This window comes from Diadema antillarum, unplaced genomic scaffold (genome assembly GCF_040938485.1).
Source record: "Diadema antillarum isolate AM-2024a unplaced genomic scaffold, OU_Dant_1.0 seq00000643_RagTag, whole genome shotgun sequence".
Classification (NCBI taxonomy): Eukaryota; Metazoa; Echinodermata; class Echinoidea; order Diadematoida; family Diadematidae; genus Diadema; species Diadema antillarum.
In genome coordinates, this window is record NW_027271557.1 from 1,233,624 (window position 1) to 1,256,994 (window position 23,371).

General features: G+C 41.3%; 1 protein-coding gene across 1 annotated transcript; it reads right to left on the reverse strand.

Annotated features, from left to right (window-relative positions):
* Positions 1-1,037: 1,037 nt before the first annotated feature.
* On the reverse strand, positions 1,038-22,843 carry LOC139736389 (uncharacterized). The gene is made up of 9 exons (XM_071647144.1): positions 22,092-22,843; positions 21,235-22,011; positions 18,840-20,959; positions 8,081-8,419; positions 6,073-6,399; positions 4,548-4,689; positions 3,632-3,801; positions 2,355-2,375; positions 1,038-1,123 (listed from the first exon to the last, which is right to left on the reverse strand). The coding sequence occupies exons 1-9, from the start codon at positions 22,841-22,843 to the stop codon at positions 1,098-1,100; spliced, it is 4,674 nt and encodes a 1,557-aa protein (XP_071503245.1). The 3' UTR covers positions 1,038-1,097.
* Between the last annotated feature and the right edge of the window lie 528 nt (positions 22,844-23,371).

Here is a 23,371-nt window from a genome sequence, read left to right on the forward strand (position 1 = left end):
ATATAATAGAGAGATCCGGATAAAGGGAGGCCGGATAAGAGAGGTTCAACTGTACAACATATCTAGTTCAATCATATTTCACTAGATTATTTGTTTGTCCACAGTAAAACACACAGTAATCACTTTGAAACTGACAACCAAACCCTACTGTCCCCCATCTCAATCCTGGAAAGAATCTCATTTTTTTTTCTCTCTATTTGATGGGAGACTTACATGTACTTCAAAATGTTTAACAATGGAGCTTAATCCATTTTGTGATCAAACTCTTCAACTATTCGTTTAACTCTTTCTGCCCTGTGGGTGACATGTTTGCAAACAGAGTCAGTAGGATTTGGAGTCGGTGGTTCTGAAAGGGTTAAAGCACCTGAGTTAAAAACGTAAGGGAGAGACTCTCATGTAAAGGGCATCTCTTCGAATAGAGAGGGCACATCTGGCAAACACAAAGACGAATATGAAGGACCACTGATCATTATATGCTCATTGAAGCTAACTTTCAAAACAAATATGTTAGAGCATGATCAAAACTTAATAATGCTCCGACCATTTTGCTAAAAGACAGTCATCAATTAATCGCAGCACCATAGATTTCCATCTTTCTTTCTTTCTTTCTTTTTTTTTGGGGGGGGGGGGCTGGTGGAGGGAGGGATATTCTAAATTGAATCTCTTTGATAAAAAACAAACAAACAAATAAACAAACATTCTAAACACAGAGAATGAGTGGACAGGGAAAGCTAATTTGTCACGCTGTCACTGACCAAAGGATCACTTGATATTTTTACCACATGTAAGTGACATATAATTTTACAGCAACAGAGGACAATTTGTGGCCAGAATCTTATGCATTGTTCACTTCACAGGAGCAATAGACAAGAATACAGCTTCACTATCACCTCCAAAAGCCAATTCTGACATATTTGGGGGTGCCTGATATCAATTTTCTTTCATTCCAGTCATTCTTTGCATTTCTATCTGCTTGGATATAAACATCCTCCACCAATAAGCATGTTCTGCCACCTCAGCACTTGTGTCATTAAAGGAAAGCTGGCTTGATGAAAGACTAGCAGAAAAAAAAAAACCCATTAGGTCCAATCCAGGCTCTACAGTTCCTCCTTGGCACCGAAGTCTGAAAAAGAAAAACAATATGTATGCACAGCTTTAAGAAAATTGTTTATACCCACTATGACTTTCACTTTGTGGTTCAGTATGTCAGCAAAATGTATAATAAACCATCCATATGCTAACAATTTCTATTCATTTCGATGTAGAACATACATGTATTGCCTAACATTAAAATCTGTAGAGACAAACCTTAACTTTTTATCTATATACCATCTCTTAATACAGTCATCTCTATTTTACGAGGGGCAATATTTGTTTAAAATTGTCAATGAGCAAAATACTACAAAAAAGGAATATTTTGCCTGTGCTCTGCTCAAATAGAAAAAAAAAAAAGAACGAATGAAGATTTAGGGAAAAATGAAATGAGAACAAAAATATTCTCAGTCACAAAATCCGAAACAAGGGGAGCTCATTACAATTGGTCTGATATAAAAAATAAATAAATATAAAGAAATAAATAGAGAAAGAAAGAAAGAAAGAAGAAAATACTGTGTAAATTTCCATCTTATGATAGTATCCCCATTTATTTGTTTGTTCCCCATTTATTATCATTTATCTATTCCATACATATCTATTCATCTTCAGTACAACTGACAGAAGTCTCCAGGAGAGACCCCTTAAAGTCTATGGATATCCAGTAATCATGTAAATATCCACCTTTCTCTACTTATCTCTTCTGGTCTGGTACACCATCTACTGTTTCTAATCACTGGGGGGAGGTGGGTACTTTTCACAAGGTTGGCATACCATACATTGTCAGCCAGTTCATTACCATGACCACGCCTGATACATCAAAAGTCCTAACTGTGTCTGCCACAGAGGGGTGTAAGTACACGGCTGCAAACGTGATTTAAGCTTTTGCGTGATTTCCTCCTTTGACTCACACATCTATGTCAATATTTTGAATGTGATTTTATGAAGTGAATAAATTGAAACTGAAATGTCTGTACACAGGGTGTTGGTCATTCTCCAATGAAAACTACTAAAAGTGGGCTGTTTTACATAGAAGCAGACAGTAGTATGTAAGATTTAAGAAAACAAATATAAATAAAGCATAATTTCACAAAATCCCAATCAGCAGTCATGTGCTGCAATTACTTAACTAATTACTAAATTTTATTAATAGCTGGCAGAAATACAACAGCCATCAATATTCCAGGTTTAGCCTCGATACCCTTGAACCACAAGAGAACCCCTCCAATATTCCCTGATGGTATGAAAAGAAAAGTACTTACTGTGGTCGAGTTCAGGCTCCACTGTGGGGTAAAAAAGGGTGTGGGGTAAAATAAAAAGACAGTGTGTTATTGCGTTTGTTGGAGAATTACATCGCATGGAATAGACAATACAGTGGACTCGGTTCTATTGTAACGAGCACATTCAGAACAAAGCTTATATGCAATGAAGTCAGAATTAGGCTCACAAAATGATTACATTGTATTTGCATATTTTCATATGCATTTTTCCCCACTATGATGAAACTTCTACATTTGTAACGAGAGCCACGCCTACACATGAATGCATACAAGAATGCTACAAGATCATCATCAGATGGATTTATAAGAGTCCTGGATGTCGGGAAAAGATTAATATAACAGGAAAATCATGCAAACATCAGAATACAAACTTTGTAACTGTTGTCAAGTTCTCATCTATAGAAGCAGCACACTGGTGTTGGGCGTTTCAATCATAACATGAAACGCTGGGGACTGCACTCATTGGCAGCTTGTATCTGTGGACACCCCGACCAGATTGCACACCATGTAATCCACAACTGCTCTACCCTCAGCCCACCAGAAAGCACCACCATCAACCTGACCAACCCCGACCCAGATACAGTGAGCTGGCCGCAACGCCTGACCGAAATTGCATAGCTGACTCATACGCAAGAAGAAGAAGAAGCACACTTATATAAGTCAACACAAATGTACAAATCTGTCACTTTTCATCAGTTTTTCAATTCATTAAAAAAACAAACTTTCTCTGCTTTATTTCAGCAATTTGGCACTCAAAATGTGTTGGGGGGGGGGGGGGGAATCTCTCCTGTCTTGAGGGTGACATGTAGTTACACAGGGCTGCACACTAACCCATTTTTTCTTCTGGTCCAACCTGTCTGTCAAACCAATATGTACCCAGTTTTTCCATTTTTTACTTGTTCCGTTCAAAAAAATATTACTAGTCCAACAGTGATTTTTTACTGGTCCGAGACCACCGGACCAGTGCTAGTGTGCAGCGCTGAGTTACAACATACTGTATATTCCATACATTTAGCGAGTCTAAATTTTCGCAAATCGGGACTTCCAGACGATTTCGCGAGTGGTTAATTTTGCAATAGTGGAGCACTGTACTGAAGGGAAAAATATGTGTATGTCACATTCATATCAGGATCAGAGTCATTATTTTTGCATGTCTTTAATGCGCGAATAGCATCTGCCTTGCGAAAATAAAAACCTCGCCAAATATTCGGCCTATACAGTAAATGCAAAATGTGTGAGCAGCTGCCGAGGAGACTTACCTGACAAAACGACGGAGGCCGAGGCTGTGCCGCCGCTGTTTGTGAACTGACAGGAGTAAGTGCCGGCGTGGGTTCGGCTGACGCGGGAAATGGTCAGCGTGGAGTAGTAGAGCTCGTCACGAGTGTCCCTACGGTGGCGCTGCATGCGCACGTCATGGCCGGAGTTGCCCCTGCAGCACATTAAACCAATCATAGCAAGTTTAATGAGTATACAGACAAACACAAAGAAATGGTATGCATGCAATGGATCGCACATTGGTAAAAGATATTTGCCTGACACTTTTAACTTTCATTCAATTGCTACTTAACATTTCTAACTTTATTCTTCAGAAATGGAGATTGCAAATCATATACATAATTTACAGTCCTTGTTCCTGATATGTTTATATCACAGAAATACTGTACAATGTTGCAAACTTAGGAAAGGGTACAGGACACCACAATGTAGGTTCAGTAGGATGAAGAATATGTATCTAGAACTTTGTGTTCCACAGTGTCAAACCCATGTGCCAATTATTCTGAGACAGGAATGCATGAGCACTTTCACAAAACATTTTGGCTTTCAAAGACATGTGCCTTTCATTGAAGCATTTATGCTAAAAGTGAAGTACAGCAAAGTTGTGAGGAAATTGCATGCATAGTCAGGACGCACATTTTATGACAAAGCTATGTTTGTGACACTTTCCATTGTACAAGTACCATAGCAAAATGCGATAAATTGATTTGTTAGTGGGCAGTTGCGTGTTTGAGCAAATTATGGAAATCTGGCAAGTCTTCAACCGAGCTGGTGTGCGAATGTGGCACGCAAAGAGTTCAGTACTTATTACATCCCCCCTGAGACTACACATTGTGATCATATTAGAGGGACTGAATTAAAAATATTTCACTTAAAATTGAGAGGGAGTCAAATCCTGACCTGACGTCCCCGCCGTTCTTGAGCCACACCACATCCGAGGTCGACGACGTCGCTGGGTAGGCCTGGCTGGTGCAGGCCAGGACAGCGTTGTGATCCTCAGTCACATAGACCCTGGGAAGTGTGGCCTTCACCTCGGGAGCATCTGGACAGAGGTGTGGGGGGGGGGGGGGGAAGGAAAGTAATGTGAATCTTTTTAACTTGGCTCTCACATCTTCATCACCATTTTCACAATCACACTAACCCATGATCAAATCACATCATTACTGAATCTCTTCACTGGTTACTGGCTCTTATACAAGCCTGCCAGGCAAGCAATACAAAAAAGGACACAGCAATGCTGTAAAGACCAAAAGAGTGAAAAAAAAAAAGAAGTAGAAAAGCACTCTGAGAGCGCAGACCTCCGCCAAGCATGCAGGTCATTTCCACCACTGATCTTGTTCTTCCGTAGAGATATCAGTGATTTCCACCCATACGTACTTATAGCATTGTATGCTGCAAGTCGCCCAATTTCCCAATATAGAAGTCTTTGTTACGTCATAAACCCTCAGCTGCACGGCACACCTCGCCCTGGCAGAAATTAGAGCACGCAATTTGGTTCACGCATGCAAGCGTCATATACGCGCAGCCCGAACTCCCAAGTTCATTGGCCCTACCTGCCAAAATATCAAAAATCCCTCAAAAATTCCCCCCAAAATTCTTGGATCACTACCAAAATTTGATCATCTGTTAACCCTGTATCATTCTAAACATTTCCTGCAAGATTAATTCAAATCCGTTAACTACTTTTTGAGTTATTTTGCACACGTGGACAAACAAACGAACACACAAATCAACGGTAATGAAAGCACGACCTCCTCCCTTGGCGAAGGCGGAGGTAATGATGAGGAGGGAGTGGAGGAGAAACAATCAAGAAATGAAGAGGAGGAGCATTCAGAGACACTGAAAAAATTCCAATGTCAAAACACTGCCAGCTTACAGTCGCATACTTGCCAACTCTACCGCATTTGGCGGTAGACTATCGCTTTTGTAAGATTTCATTAGCATTCAAGCTAGCGCTGCTCGCATATAGGCATCCTGGATTCTACCGCTTTCTCAAATGAAATTGTTGGGAAGTATGCAGTCAACCTCACTTTAGTCGAATCCAAAAGCCTTTGGGGAATATCCTTTTAGCTTAAATTAACCCAATGAAGACGAGTCCAGAGAATACTCAAGGCAAGTGTCTACGGGAAATGTGTGTAATACATGTAGCAAAGTCAGTCTGTCTTCAACAGGTTCATTCAGATGCACAACAGAAGGAACACAAGTTCATATCCTCTGGGGAAGCTTTTTTTTTTTTTTTTATTTAGCCGATCTTTTAACTTACAGCGTGCAAGGATGGCATAGGTGAGGTTGACTGTACTTACATTTAGCAACCCCATGATGAACACACAAATGCTGGTAGGTAAAGATGTCATATGGAATGCATCTTTTAAATATGTGGTAGACACATTGCTGATGCATTCCTCCAAGAAAGCTGCATACTCACAGGGCATCTGCAGATACATGGTGCGAATCTGGATGGTGCTGGAGCTGGAACTGGAGCTAGAGCTGGAGGTGGCCGCATTGCTGTTGGCAATACACGTGTACTCGCCCCTCTGGGTGCGGCTGATCTGGTTTAGCATCAGGGTGTTGTTGTGCATCGCCCGCACAAAGCCCTTTCGCACCCCGCCCGACAGCTCGAGGTACGTCTCGGGGTAGGAGCGCGACCAGACCACGCTGGGCAGGGGGTTGCCGTCGGCGACGCACTCCAGCCGCACGTCGCTGCCCTCGATCGGGTTGAGATCGCCAGTAAAGTGCGTGATGACAGGAACAGCTATCGGAAAGCAGGTGATGAAATGTGCAGGTGATTTTATAAACCAACGTGTCATAAATGAAACAGAGACAGGACATTGCTCCTGCAATAATTGCTCTGGTCTTGTCTTCTACAAGGACTTAGGGTTAGGGTCAAGGTTACAGCTCGCTATTCAGAAGGTTCGTTATACAAAGGTTCATTGTTCCGAATTTCATTTCCGGATTAACCAATCTTCGGAGTAACGAACCTTCGGAATAACGCCACAAATTTTTAGATTAACAAGCCCTTTTTCTTTTTTGGATTAACGAACCTCTAGGTATAGGGAATTTGCGTGTTTCGGATTAACGACCCTTCGGAATAACGAACCTTGGGAATAGCGAACCTTCGGAACAACGAACAGCACCCAGGGTCAAGATAACATTTTTAGGCTTAGTTTCATGTGAGAATTTGGATAAGCGTTAAGGAAATGTTTGTGGGTAGAATTTATGATTGCCTTAGCATGCAGATATTTCGTGGGAGCAATTGTCGCAGTGGCAAATGTCATGGAACCATATGAAACATATATCACAATGATCCATTTTCAGAAATCTAAATTTTGCCTTAGTATCTGAATGACATCATGTAGTGCACACATACGTGAGAAAATGATGTCGACAGAATTTTCTGTAGAATACAGTGTATTACAGAGATATGGTAGTTCAGGTGTAATATAGCACATGACATGCCAATGGGAGTTTTATTTTCCCCAAGAGATTATTGTCTTGAGGGGAAATTATAACTCCTGTTGGACTGTCAGGTGTAACCGAGTACATTATATTAAAATGACAGACATGACAATATTTGTTGTATTGCATGTACATTGTAACTATGCAGCACAAAACTTTAATCGAATGTCACACACCCTTTATCGTGAGGACTCCCAATTGGTAAAATGGGTCAACCAATGTCAATCTTGAGTTTATCATATTTTCTGAAAGAGCAATTCTTCTTCAACATTATTCTCGAGATTGGGAACATGCAACAAATGGGAAATAATGATTTTAGCCATTTTTAGAAAACTATTTTGTAGAATAATGTGATTTATATCTTAGAGGCCCCTTTTCATTTAGAACTAAGAAAACCTCTACACACTCTTCACTTTTAACTCTAAGATCTTTTGAAAGGATTATGCTACTGCTCTGAAAGTTGAAATGAGTCATACACGTTTGTAGATAGAATGTGTCAATAGAGAAGGTTCATTTTCAGCTTGTAGGGATGGTATAGTTTTGGTTGAGATGGGGCTTCAGCATTTAAACTTTTTGTAAGATAATGAGAAATAGCTTATGAAATATTTAAGAGCATGTTAAGAGGAATTCAAAGTTTAATGAATGATGAAAACTGGCTTTGAAATGGCTGAATTAGGAAACTGATGTGTTTGTTGATTTAATCAGTATTACTGTAAAAGTGGAAATTTTCGCGGTGCTGAAATTTTCGCGCATTTCGCGCAATCAGATACTAGCGCGAAAATAAAAGCACGCGAATATTTTTGCTTGCCATATGTTCCTGTAGTCGATGTCTTGATACCGCGGAATTATAAACACACGAAACTCTTCTTACCGCACCGCGCGCGAAATATTAGTCGCGCGAAAATATCCACTTTTACAGAATGGGGCTCCTTATGAAGGAAGGCTAGTAATACTCATAGCGACTATACACTATGTACCTGGTACAAGAAGTTCTGTTCTTTGCGAAACCTCATTGCCCTCCCTAATGTGAGTGCAAATCCAGATCCCGGAATCGCGGATGCCGTTGAACGATCTGATTGTAAGCGACCAGGTATACTCGTCCCCAGAGCCCGTCCTGTCCAGCTGATAAGCCCCATTGTGGTCTCGTATCAGCCGGTCGCCCAGGGAGATGAGCTCCACCTCTTCGCTCCTGCCGTCATGTTTCCACTCCACGTCGGCGTCCGAAGTGGTGCCGCGGACCACGCAGTCCAGCGAAATACGGTCACCATTCTCGACCGTCTGCACGGTGGGAAAAGGCTGAATGACTTGCGCCCATCCTGCATCAAGATTAACACGAGATGACTGGTTAACGCAACACGTTATTTCCCCACCACACCATCACCACCATTATTATCATTAATTTATTATTATTATATTACTATTATTATTACTATTATTATTATTATTATTATCATTATTATTATCATTATTATTATTATTATTATTAATATTATTATTATTATTATTATTATTATTATTACTACAGTACTCTCCGCGTAATCGGGTATCGCTTAATCGGGTACTCCGTTTAATTGGGTAGTAATGTCAGAGTCAGTTCCAATGCACATTAAAATTACCTGATAATTGGGTTGCCTCTCCGCATAAATGGGTAAATAATTTTCTTCTAATCTGATTTCAGCCCACATTTTATCGCAGATATAACATTTTAAAAAATCATGCATGTCAAATTTTCCACGGCTAATCGCATTCTCTGCTTAATTTGCAAACAAGATCGATCATTTTGGGAGTGATTAAACATAAAAACACATGTACACATACCAACTTGCAACACGAAAACGAACATTACACATGTAGCTGGCACTCACAATTGCATAGACAGACAGGAGTTGAACACACTTGCGCTCCTCCCTCGCTCCGCAACAACATCCACAATACGAGAAATTTGCAAAGAAAATAAGGCCATGCACCAGCTCCATAATTTTGCTTTTCCCCAGTCACTTCTCGAAAAGTAATCCGACGTTCTACATGACTAGTGCATGTAAACAGACGTGTTCATTTCGGAAAACGCCTGCGTTTTAGCGAGGAGCCTATAGTCAAACGACAAAGTTTACTGAAGACATATTTGTCCATAAAAAGAGTGTAAATCATTGCTCGTGCCTGAGCAAGTGTAAGTAAGGTACAATGTATATTGTGCCATGCAAGCATGCGCGCACACGTATTAAGAAGATACAATAGTGTACGTGTTTGGTGCAGTGTACAATGCATGTAAATACACATTGTGTGTGTCAATTGTGAATGAGACGTGTTCTTCTGTTAATCGAGTACTCCGCTATAATCGGGTAAGAAATGCTTTGCCCGAGCCTACCTGATTATGCGGAGAGTACAGCACTGTATTATTATTATTATCATCATTATCATTATTATTATCATTATTATTAGTACAATTATTATTATTATCATTTGATATCATTTATTAGAATCCAATTCATCATGTTCTACTTAACTAGACTTCTAATCAAAAAGAATGTTTGAAGGTCCCTATTTACAGTATACCAGTGGCAGTGTTACTGTTTAGTATACTGTATACACCATATATTTCGCGAGTCTAAATTTTCTCGAATTGGGACTTACCCCGGTACCGACAATTTTGCGAGTGGTTAAATTCGCGATCATGGAGTCTTGTACTGAACGAAGAAATGTATACTATACGCGTACATCACATCATATCGGCATTGGAGTCGACATTTTTGTGTGTTTTTAATTTCGCGAATAGCAGCTGACTCGCGACATTCGCGAAAACAAAAACCTAGCAAAATATTTGGCATATAGTAAATGACATCATGATGTCCCTAGATCCTATTCATCCCAGCACCCAGTCTGATCTGAATGACTTATAGTTGAGTATCTGAATTAAATTATTTCAGATTATAAGAACATGGTGATGTACTTAGTGTGATCCGAGTATCCTTCGGATCACCTTCTGTATCTGTACTGATTCTTTATTTCTGGACAAAAGTTGTGCAGAGATTAGCTCAGAAAGTCCTCTGCCTATCAATTTCAAAATTATACCATATGTATCATGTCACAAAGACGACAGATTTTGTAAAAATCATTGTGATCAGTGGACCGTGACGTCACCATGACGTCATTATATGAAAACACATTTTCATTAATATCTCATTAATTTGGAATGGAATTTTTCAATGAAATTTACGTCACATATAGTTCAAATTACGCGCATTCTACACATTTTCTCAAATTTCAGTTTACACTTAAACCATGCGCGTACGTGCACGTTAAAATGTTGACATGCTCCAATCGAGCTCAAATTTTTTTTGCACATGTTTCAGATCATTTGGAGCATTTTTTGAAAAATTGAAAAAATTGGACGGACGCGTACGCGCGCGCACATATTCGCACATACAGCTCATATGCAATTGAAATTTCCCGTTTTTTCACACGGATCGGATGTATGAAATGTCAAGGAATATTTCTACCACGTTATAAGTCAATCCGACTCAATATGACGTCATACGGGCCCGTAAAAGTTGAAATTCCGCGCGCGCGTCAATGGCGATATACAGTGCAACTATGCCAAAAAACTGCCAAATTTAAATCCAATTTTACTCGTCAGGATGGACGGTGACCCCCCAATTTCTTTACATATTCGAAAAGCTGATGAGTTGTACATGTCATTTCATATGTTGGCAATGCTGGCAAAATGAATAAAAGATATCAAATTTCTTAATAAAGTAAAAAAAGTAAATTTTCAAAATGACGTCATCAAATTTCAACTTCACTCGAGCATATCTCACTAATCCGTTGCCGATTTTTCCCCAGATTTCAGTATGTTGTAGCTTATTTAATGTTCTTTCAAACATAGAATTACAAATTTTTGATTGGATGACGGTATCACCTCGTAAAAATGGATTAATCTTGTCAAATTTGACCAGTTTACGTGTTATCTCTATGGGAGTGCAGTTTTTCTGGAAATGAAAATTGACATGACTATCTTTATCGAGCATTAGCTCACTTATGCTTTGGTGAATTTCTCCCAGATTTTAATATGTTGTAGCTGAGATTTTGGGCTATCGTAATGTTCCCTCCGTTTTTTCATACGATGTCAGCATCACGTCAAAAAACTTGGTTGAAATTAAAGCTTATCTTCGATGTATTGAAATAGTTCTTTCTTTCTGCAACTTTCTTTGCAATAACTCAAGAAAAACAAGCCCTATCATCACCATATTTTGCACATGTTTAGTTCATGTCACGTACATCATTTCACAAAATAACAACTACAGTACTTGATGAGACGCCATCTTGGGTACATGTAAATTGGGGTCAAAGGTCATAAATGTTTCATCCTGTATCTTGGTGAATACATGTTCTATCTTTCCCATATTTTGCACACACAAAGACTATATAACAAGGATCATTTCACAAAATAACCACTTTTTGCTCAGATGCCATCTTGTCTGTGCAAAGTGGGGTCAAAGATCATATGTACATTGTACTTCTTTCTTTATCTTCGTTATGACATGTTATGTCTATGGGAGGGGATTTCTCTAGATCATGTGAAAATGGACATGATTGCCTTTATCGAGCACTACCTCACTTACCCTTCAGTGAATTTCTCCCATATTTTGATATGTTGTAGCTGAGACTTTGCGCTATTGTCAAGTGCCCTACGTTTTTTCATACAACGTCGAAATCACATCGAAAATCTTGGTTGAAATTAAAGCTCATCTTCGATGTATTGAGATATTTCTTTCTTTCTGCAACTTTCTTCGCAATAAATCAAGAAAAACAGCTCCTATCACCTCCATACTTAGCACATGTTTAGTTCATGTCACGTACATTATTTCATAAAATAACAACTACTTGATCGGACAACATCTTGGGTATGTAAATTAGGGTCAAAGGTCATAAATGTTTCATCTTGTATCTTGGCGAATACCTGTCCTATCTTTCCCATATTTTGCACACGTAATATAGACGATGTCGCAAGAATCATTTCACAAAATAACCACTTTTTCCTCAGATGCCATCTTGGGAGTGTAAAGGTGGGTCAAAGGTCATATGTATTTGTTGCTGTATCTTCGTTATCTAGTCTAGTGTATACAGAATTTTGTACCAAAGATGGCAGATATGACTCCCTTTTCTAAATGAGAATCCAAACATCACACGGCCAACGTCTCTAAACAGAGATGAAACCTGTATGGTCATGCTTATTGCGATCACGACTCGAATCATTGATTAAAAAAAAATCGGATCACCTTAATTTGTCAATGATGACAAATTACAATCTCTACATGTAGGTCTAGTTTTGTTTTGTTTTGCTGTCGACCCGCGGTGCCTGATACTGTAGGAACTCGAATTCGCACGCATCACTGCTCGATTAGGGTAAAATCTCGCACCGATGTAAATATAGGGCCTAGGGCCGTAAAGTGCACAATCGCCCAAAGGACTACAAAAAGTACAAGTACAACCCAACCTCCTCGTGTAAATTACTGTATAGCCTAGGTTGGGTAAAATTATAGACTCTATCCCAGCGAGGCAAGTTTTATTCATGTCGTGCAAACGATCATGGCCGGCCGGCGATACTACAGACTACAGTAGTCAAGTTCAGACAGTAAACTTTACTGTTACTACTACTAACGCTAGTATGGTAGGTGTCCAACCTACCGACCGGGTCCATAACGACCGGCCGCGCATTATAATGGCATTGCGCGTACAGAAAGAAAATGTACGCATGGGACTACGCGCAACGGTGTTCGATTCTTCACTGGGCTACGCTACCGAGTAAAATGTGGCGAAAACAACTAAGTATTCCCTCTAAATTACCGAAATTTAGCAAAATCGAGTAAGGTTTATCGTGTAACTACATGTAACTAGGCCTACCTTTGCTGACTCGTTGTTAGATGTAGAGTATCCTTCCGTAATAAATTTGACGATTTTGACCGCAAAATTGTCACCGCCGCTTGTACAATCGTGCACACACGTTACACATATACATGACACAAACATTTTGTCGCCCGCTACGACCGTACGAGTTGATGCAGAAACGAGAAATGAATGTGAAACAACAAACCGACTCATCTAATTTATTTCAATTACGATGAAAAGTTTCCTAATGAAAATCAAGTCAAATTCATCAAACAGTCCTTCAAAAGTAATATCGAAGGATTCAAAATATATTCAAATGTTATCGGGGAAAAAATGACGGCTAGAAAAAAACAGCGGCCTGTCGAAAAAACGCATTTAAGTGCCCTTTATACGCATTGTCAGGGTGGTCGGTTGAAATGAGCAGGGCAACTGAGTGCGGAAAAAATGACACCCCACGCGTTCGAAGACGCCATCTAAGAGCGCGTACCTCAGATCGCATTTTTAGTGCGCGCTTGTGAATCCGGAGTATTTTCTCCACACGTGAGTAAAATTTCAGTCAAATTGTGAGATTTTTCACGTTTCTATTGATAGAAAAAACGTTAGGTGTCCGGTATTATGAACACCCAACCATACTACTACTAGTAGGGCGTCGGTAGCGCGATGCGCTTTGTCATCCCCTTCGAAATTCACGCAAAAGTCGCGAGTTCACAAGTCATCTTTGAACTAGATTTTCTAGGTCTACATGCATCTACAGAACATAAAACTACTTCAAAACATTTTTTACAATAAGAGAAATCTACCATATTATCTTCGATACTAAATGATATCACGAAAGTCACATTTTGAATGCAAAAGCGCTAGCATTTTCAAATAAACTTACGACTACCAGATGCGTTCAGTGCGTGTTGGGCAATGGGCAAACGTAGGGCGCGCGTTCGGTCAAAAAGTGGACCCACAATTTTGGCTTAAAATCACCTTTCGGGCATTTTCGCGGGTTTATCCCGGGAACAAATCTCCACAAATTTGGTATCATATGAAAGCTTGTGGTGGTCTCATTCTTCTTGTCCTACGCCGAGTTTAGATATCAAGACGTATTGCTACCTAAATTCAGATTTAAGCCTAAACATCGCTATAACTCGGCTGTTCCGTCCGACTGTGAAACTGGCCATACCAGTGTAGGAGGATTCAATGGTGCTGAATCCAAAAATAGCATTGGTTTTTCGCTTATTCCCCAGGATAAACCCGCGAAATAGCGATTAAGATACCCTTGTCAGCATAGTAACAGCATCAGCGAACTAAGCGAGGCGGGGCCTACAAGTCTAGACACGTAGTTACACGCCATGACTCGTGGTTACGGCGCGCACTTACGCAAAGCTCCATACAGTCGAGTCGGTTTTGCATGCATAGGTACGATGTTCAGCCTCCGCACCTAGCTGCTATAGCGCACCGCCGGTACGTAACGTGAGTACCGGTACATGTGCGCGTCTCCATGTACACTGTACTACATATCGCACATGCACTACTACTGTGTGCGCTTTTACTCCGCCGCGCTGTTAGACCTACGTTTGTATGTATGATGGGTCATCGGTCTCGTACGTAAACCCGTGTGTACAAATCGCGTGCGAGTGCAAGTACAAGTGCGTGCCGCGGGATCGAAGCGGGCCTCGCACGTAACACAGCTGGCTGGGTAGGTGTGTGCTAGCTGACAAGGATGCGCGCTTAGCCTTAGAAACACGCGCGCTTTGAATGTGATGAACGCAGTGAATAGCACCGCCCACTGGAGTGCGCTTGACAGTGAATTTCATTACGCTCGCGACCCACTTTTTCGCCAAGGTTTTGACAGCGTGAGGATGAAAAATACCCTGTTTTTATTTGCTCATAACTTCACTATTATTCATGATTATGGAAAGAAATTTTGCACATGTATTATGTAAACTATGGACATTATGGATATGTATGTTTTAGTGTGAAATGACTTGTATTTCTCCAGTTGCAAAAATCTACCAGACACCCTACTACTAGTGACTAGATTAGGTCTCTTTTAATAGCGTTACTCAGAATCAGACCATGCATCCACAGACTCACGAGGCAAATGGCTTCTATCTAAGTAAACTTACCCAAGCATATGCTGATTAGGAAGCAGAAGCAGAGGCAAAGTTTCGCCGCCATCTTTCCTTTCCGTTCCAAGCAAGAAATGTACAATTGTACCTTGATCGCAGAAACCTTTACTTCACCGACTGGCTGCTGGCTCTATAACACTAGAACTTTTTCTACTACACACAGACTGCGCCGTTAGTTGGTCTAGCTAGTCGAGTCGATCCCTTCGCCTTGGATTCTCCCCATTCACGTATCACGTAGAACCAAGACCAAAGAGCTTCGGAAGCTCCTTGAACAGACACACACAAGCTAGCGACACAAAAGCTCAGGCCCAACGATCCAACGAACGAGTTGTGTTGATCGAAGGTGCGCCGAGTATTGCAACATTGATCGTATGAGGGCAGTAAACACAATAGGAAAGACTAAATGAGGCCAAACGTAAGGTTCAGACATACCATTATGAATATTTTGCCTACGGGTAAAGAATGTTTGATATTCCTGCTGATTTTTTTTTCAGACTTGATTCAGAAAGCGAGAAGAATCCATTTGCCCGATGAATAACGATGATTGACGATGAATCTAGAATACAATACAATATCACTTTAGCGCAAACATTCGATTCGACGACAACAAAAATAATCATTTGTTACCCCATTTCAATTTTTTCTTCTTCTTCCATGTATTGGACGTGACTGGTAGATAAGATTTCAGGTATTTTCATGGCTTCTGTCACCACTTTATTCACTGCTGTTCATTTTGTCGGTTTGAACCGAAAAGATGGGTAGCGTTGCTTCGCCTTGACTATGATAGAATCAATCATTCATCTAAAGCCATCCTCCCCCCCCCCCTCCCCTTGCAGATGCACTATTAATCAAAGATGCAGAAAGGGCGCGATGGGTGCTTGCCGGCTTTCAATTAACTGTCTTTTCTTGTTAGCAACGACTATGATAATGGTAATAATATCAACAAAAGTACATGAAACTTGCGCGAATGTCTTGACTGTCTTCAATGTGCGTTGAATGCCAGTGGAAGTGCCAATTCGCGAAAATTCAGAAATTCGAGTGAGTGTCTTGAAGTGCGCTCTTCAACTTTTTGCAATAATTCTATTTCAAAATAAACGAGGGAGAAAAAGAAAAAAACGTAGAAGATGAAGGAAATAGAAGAAAAGAAAAAACATTGTTTGCAAATATGGAGGCCGAGGGGATAACGATAGTTCAGAAGCATCCACTTTCTGAGGCCCTACAGTGTACTCAACGTATACACTGTATGAAGGGGAGCTTTAGGAGGCATTTTATTTTGATCAAAAATGCTTCCTCTCACTCTCTGTCAGCATAGTACAGAGAGAGCAGGGGGATCCAGGAATTCCGTAAAGAGGGGGGGGGGGGGGCGTTTACAAAATTAAAGGGGGGCGTACGCACCCCTCCCCATTTTTTTTCTTTTTATTTCTTTTGTTTCAAAAAAAAAATAAAGGGGGGGGGGGTGCGCCGGTTGCGGTCCTCCCTGGATCCGCCACTGGAGAGGAAGAATCCCCGCCGCACTGTATAGCAGGGAGACACATGCTTCAAGGGAATGAGATACACCCATGATCATGTGGGAGCTGGGCGCCTTTAAACACCTATTATACACACGGCCCTCTGCATTATCGCTTCTTGTTGTTATTGTAATCCCTGCTGCATAGACATGCATACTGTATATATCATTAATTTCCTTTTATATCGTTGTTTATGCAAGTCAAACGACTCTGTTTCAAATATACTTTGTATGTTTCCCATGTTCATGATTATGTAATTTATGTATTGATTTGCAGAAAATAAAGTATCTATCAAACAAACAAACAAACACAGGTAGGATAAATGGCGTTGTATAAATTATGCTGTTTTATCATTATCATCATCATTATACGTTACGTTATGGCATAAACATTATTGATAATCAAACAAACAATCGAAAAATAGCCATAATAGTATAACTTGGATTAAAGGATGACACCATGATCAGTGATAATCGGTATGTAATTCGTTTTCTTGCACAAATAAATCAAATTCCTGCTTGGACGGTGCATGACCAAAATTATTATTCCAAAGGTTCGTTATTCCGAAAATGTAAAGACGGTGAATGCGTGCCTACTAACGAACCTTCGGAATTATATGAACTGTGGCGCTATTCTGTCACATTGTTTGAAGTCATACTATAGGCCTGATATTAGCTCATTTACTGTCATGTAATTTGTTTATGTGAACTTGTTCCTTGATAAAATAACACGTTTTCTCAAGAAAAAAAAAAACATATTATCATGTCTCGATATTCCAAATCGTTCCCCCACTCATTTTTAGTAGGCCTACAATTTTCAATCTATTAACTGAAAATCAGATGCACATGATTGTCAACCACTGTAAAATCTAAAATATCTCCCACAATGAACTTGTGGAGGATTTTAAACTACCCAGTATATTAATACATATTCTTTCGTGTTTAACCTCCAAAAATAAAAAGTAATCGGTTGGGACAACACAAATATCAACAAATGTAAACAAAGGAATTAATTAAATAATCGATTATGTTCTTTTATTATTAAAACAATAAAATATCAGATTCTCCAGTGGATTTTTAAACCTGAACTTGAAATTATATATGTTTGTAAACAATGACAAAAATTGAGTACTTAATAATTGTATTAAGATTCAAAATAAATCTAATAAAAATAAGAGTCCACGTTTTACACTCTCTGAGAACTTCAATATAAACTCATCTAATTAAAACTTTACATAGATCACTTTACACTGTAGGAATGCTCTAATAATAACCCCTAAAAATAAAGCAATTGAATGTTAATCTTTTATAACTGAAAATATTATTAAATAGATCTATATACGAACGGGTGGCCAGGAGAGATCAGGCTCTGATGAGAAATAAATGTCCTTGGAATAACTACGTTGCAGATAGGAGACAGTGCGCGGCGATAAACGGTAGCGATCCGGTAACGATGCAACAGGTAGCGATGCAACAGTTGAAATATCGATAGTGATGTAACAGTTCCAAGGAAAACAAGGTAGTGATGAGGGAGAGTTCAGAAATAGTCAGGAAACGATGAGATGAGATTAGATGAGATGAGATGATATCAGATGAGGTGAGGTGAGATGAGATGTTGCAGAAGAGATGAGATGAGATGAGATGTTGCCAGACAGATCAAAGAAATCGCGCGATGATGAACAACAAAGTCCGAAATGTAAGTGTCTCTGAAGGAAAAACGGTGGCAAGCTCTCTCCGCAATAAATAAAAATATCGGGAAATTATAGGATCATCTCCTGCCTTGAATATTGACCAGTAAGTAAGTAAGTAAGTAAGTGAGTGTGTGTATATGAAACAAGATATCTATCTCTTGCTTTAAAAAAAATGTCCGCAAGACAATGCGTTAATAGAATCTCACGTCTTAGCAACGACATAACAATACTAAAACTTGAGCGCGATGCGCTCAGACAACGCACAAAGAGGCACGCCTCAAATAGCGCAGCGCTCATTATTACTTAATAATAGAATGCGCATAAAACTTAAATACAGGTACATACGTCATAATACCTGTGGCTAAATCACGGACAAAAATAAGAACATGCTACATTAGCCCCCTCCTAGTCATGACTTGCTGAAAAGCCAGGAATGACGAATTAAAAGAAATAGTAGCATGTGCTTAAATCTGAAACAAAAAAAATTATCTTGCAAAAGAAACAAAACGCTTTGGGAAATGCACATGTCGGCCAGATCGAGTGACCCGAACTGGAGATTTGGGAGGAGGTGGAGTGGGAGTTTTCCCTTTTTCCGTAGAGGTTGACGCAGGAGAAGCAGAGACTTTAGTAGTCTCCCTAGGCTTCTGCTGGGACTTTTCCTTCGATCCCGAAGGATTCTCAATGAATGCCGGTTTCAGGCGGTCAACACTCACAGTAGCTCTTTTACCGAGCTGATCAATGACGAAGTATTTGGAAGTGCGATGCTTGACCTGGAAGGGACCGGCATAGGGTGGTTGAAGGGGTTTTTGTACATGGTCTTGACGTACAAATACATATGTACATTCTTCCAAGGCTTTCGGGACAAAAAAGGTCTTGGTAGTTTGTCGGCGTGTGTCAGACGGCGACAGTGTGGTCATGTGATGCCTGAGCCTATGTACATAGTCTGTGGCGTCCAGGGGTTCCTTTGTTGAACTTGGATTGACCATTTGTCCAGGTAGCCTGAGCGTGGTTCCGTAAACTAGCTCAGCTGGTGTTGATCCGACATCCTCCTTAACTGTGGCACGTATGCCCAGGAGAATGAGGGGAAGATACTCATTCCAGCGGTGAGGTTCAGGCTGAGCCTTGAGAGAGGCTTTGATCTGCCTGTGCAATCGTTCAACAAGTCCATTGGACTGCGGATGATACGCAGTAGTACGTACTGAGGTACTGCCTATCAGGTCGGACAATGTCTTGAACAACACAGATTCGAATTGTCGTCCGCGGTCGTGGGTAATGGATGAAGGCGTTCCAAAACGGGAGATCCATTCTCCAACGAGGACCTTGGCGACTGTTTCTGCAGAGATGTCCTTGAGGGGAAATGCTTCTGGCCAACGGGTGAATCGATCTACTACTGTCAGTAGGTAAGTAAAACCTTGCGAAGGAGGCAGGGGTCCAACTAGATCGATATGGATGTGGGCAAAGCGTGCATCAGGGGTAGCAAAAGTGCCAAGAGGTGCTCTGGTATGCCTGTGAACCTTTGCTCGTTGGCACTGAACGCATGTGCGCGCCCATGTGCGGACGTCTTTGTTGATCCAAGGCCAGACATAACGCGTGGCAATGAGCTTCTGTGTGGCGTTGATGCCTGGGTGGGATAGTCCGTGGATTGATTCAAAGACTGCCCGTCTATGTTGTTGAGGTATGTACGGACGTGGTTGTCCAGAAGTGACATCACACCAGATGTGACCAGCTCCAGAGGACAGGGGAACTTTTTCCAATTGCAAGGATGAAGTGTCGTTCAGAAGCGACTGCAGTTCTGCGTCATCTTGTTGATCCTTTGCAATTTTGTCGAGATCGATGTCCTGGGAAGTATGCAGGGCCATGATTGGGATGCGTGAGAGAGCATCGGCAACCACATTGTCTTGACCTTTGATGTGCCGAATATCGCTCGTGAATTGCGAGATAAAGTCCAAGTGACGAATCTCTCTGGGTGAGTGTCGATCAGGCTTTGAATGAAGGGCGTAAACCAGAGGCTTGTGATCCGTGTAGACCGTAAACTCGCGTCCTTCCAGAAAATGACGAAAGTGTTTGATCGACAAGTAGACAGCAAGTAGTTCACGACCGAATGTGCTGTACCTAACCTCAGTGGGTTGGAGTCTCTTGGAGAAGAAGGCTAGTGGTCTCCACTGCCCATCGAAGTTCTGTTGGAGCACTGCCCCAACAGCGGCGTCAGAAGCATCGACCATGATAGCGCTTGGTCGATCTGATGAAGGGTGTACTAACATCGTTGCATTAGCGAGTGCCTCTTTGACCTTGCTGAATGCAGAAGTACACTCCTGAGTCCAAGGCATTTGCTTAGAAGAGCGTCGAGGATGCTTGCGGAGTAAATCAGTCAGAGGTGCAAGGACGTCAGCACAATGCGGGACAAAACGTCGGTAGAAGTTGAACATACCAAGGAAGGTACGCAGCTGCTTCAACGAGGTAGGCTGAGGGAAGTCCTTGATTGCATTCACCTTCTCTGGCAGAGGGCGACAACCATGGCAGTCAAGATGATGGCCCAGGAAGTGAAGTTCAGGCTTGCCAAACTCGCATTTCTTAGGGTTTATGACCACACCATACTCTTGTAAGCGTGCAAAGAGTTGCCGCAAGTGTTCACGGTGCTGGTCTGGTGTCTCGCTAGCGATCAAGAGGTCGTCAATATATGCATAGACGAAAGGTAGAGATCCCTTGTGACACGGTCGATAAACCTTTGAAAGGTTTGTGCTGCATTACGTAGGCCAAATGGCATCCGCTTGAAGTGGAAGAGTCCGAACGGAGTAGTGATGGCAGTTTTTGGTACATCTGCCGGATCAATCGGAATCTGGTGGTAAGCTCTGACCAGGTCGATCTTTGAAAAGATCCTTTTTCCGACCAAGTTAATTGCAAAGTCTTGCAAATGTGGTATTGGATACCTGTCAGGCACTGTAACGCGATTCAAGGCACGGTAGTCTCCACAAGGGCGCCAGTCTCCTGACTTCTTTGGGACCATGTGCAGAGGGGAGGACCATGAGCTATCAGACGGCTCAATAATGCCGAGATCCAGCATGTGCTGAAACTCATCCTTGGCTATTTTGAGTCGATCATCAGCTAGTCGACGAGGGCGAGCAACGCATGGTGGGCCCTTGGTGACGATATGATGTGTCACGTCATGCTTGATGGGTACGTCCTTGTATAGCGGACGAGTGATGTCGGCGAATTCAGTCAGGATCTCCTCGTATGGATTCGTCGGTTCAACCGGGCTCAACGTGAGATGAGTGCCAGGCGAGGTAACTGGACCTATAGCAGCAACAGTCAATTGTGTCGTTGAGTCCCTGAGTTGCCGTGCACGAACATCCACTGTCAGTCCAAAATGATGCAAGAAGTCAGCTCCTAGCAGTGGTGTGGTTACGTCTGCTACAACAAAGATCCACCGAAAAGTTCGCCGAAGGCCTAGGTTGAGGGTGAGAGATCTTTGTCCATAAGTTCTGATAGTAGATTTATTCGCCGCCTGTAGAGTGTAATGAGAAAGGGATTTGCGATCCTTTTCAGAAGCAGGAAGTACACTCACAGTTGCTCCGGTATCCACTAGGAATCTCGTCTGTGAGGAATAGTCCTTGACATAGAACAGGCGGCAGGCGGTGTTCCCAGCTGGTATTGCCGCGTCTACTGGCTGGGATTCGCGTTTCCCGCCGGGGAAGATTTGTCGATCACTGGGAATTTACAAGGTTGATTGCATCGCTTTGCTTGGGCGCCGAAGTGATAATGATACCAGCACAAGTCTCCGACTGACTTGCGGTCCTGGTTCTGACTGCGCTCTCGACTTGGGCTACGATTACGCCCTGACTTTGCTCCTCGTGATGTTGAGCGTGAGCGTCCTTCTAGCTGAACCTGAAGTCTGTCAACTGCTGAAACTAATGCGTTTACCTTAGCTTCAAGGTTTACGTTGTTGCTGATGTTGACTGCCATAGGCTCCTCATGAGTCACAGGTGCCGTCGCGGCGACTTGAGGAATGTGCACGTCCATGATGCGGTCAGCTAGATTCGACAAAGCGTCAACAGAAACTGCGTCAACTGATGCCGCCAAGACAACTCGTACGTTCGGAGGTAAGCGTTGTAGGAAAAGCTCCTTGAAAATGCCTTCCTCGAGGTGACGTTCTCCTAGCAGTTGGCGCATTCGGCGTAGGAGCTGAGACGGCTTCTTGTCTCCTAACTCTTCATCACTGAGAAGGAGCTGTACTCTCCTCTGTTCTGATGCAGTTGTGCGTTTGATTAATTCAGCCTTAAGAGTGGCGTATGGCTTTTCAACAGGGGGATTGATAATGAGGTCACGCACCTCCACTGCTATCTCCGGCTGGAGAGCCGAAACTATGTGGTGATACTTCGTCTGATCGCTAGTAATATTGCGGGTCGCAAACTGAGCCTCAGCTTGACCGAACCAAACGATTGGATCAGCTGGCCAAAAAGGTGGCAGCTTAACTGATACATAGCTTACTGCAGGCTGTACGACTGCAGTCGTCTCATTGGTTTGTTGTGGCAGAGCCATGACTAGAGGAGACTAGATATTACACAGATAATATACAGATAATGTACAGATGATATACAGTTGAACCTAGTTTACAATATTAGATATGTGTGTCTTTCAACCGATCACGTCGGGGTCACCAATGTGGAGGATTTTAAACTACCCAGTATATTAATACATATTCTTTCGTGTTTAACCTCCAAAAATAAAAAGTAATCGGTTGGGACAACACAAATATCAACAAATGTAAACAAAGGAATTAATTAAATAATCGATTATGTTCTTTTATTATTAAAACAATAAAATATCAGATTCTCCAGTGGATTTTTAAACCTGAACTTGAAATTATATATGTTTGTAAACAATGACAAAAATTGAGTACTTAATAATTGTATTAAGATTCAAAATAAATCTAATAAAAATAAGAGTCCACGTTTTACACTCTCTGAGAACTTCAATATAAACTCATCTAATTAAAACTTTACATAGATCACTTTACACTGTAGGAATGCTCTAATAATAACCCCTAAAAATAAAGCAATTGAATGT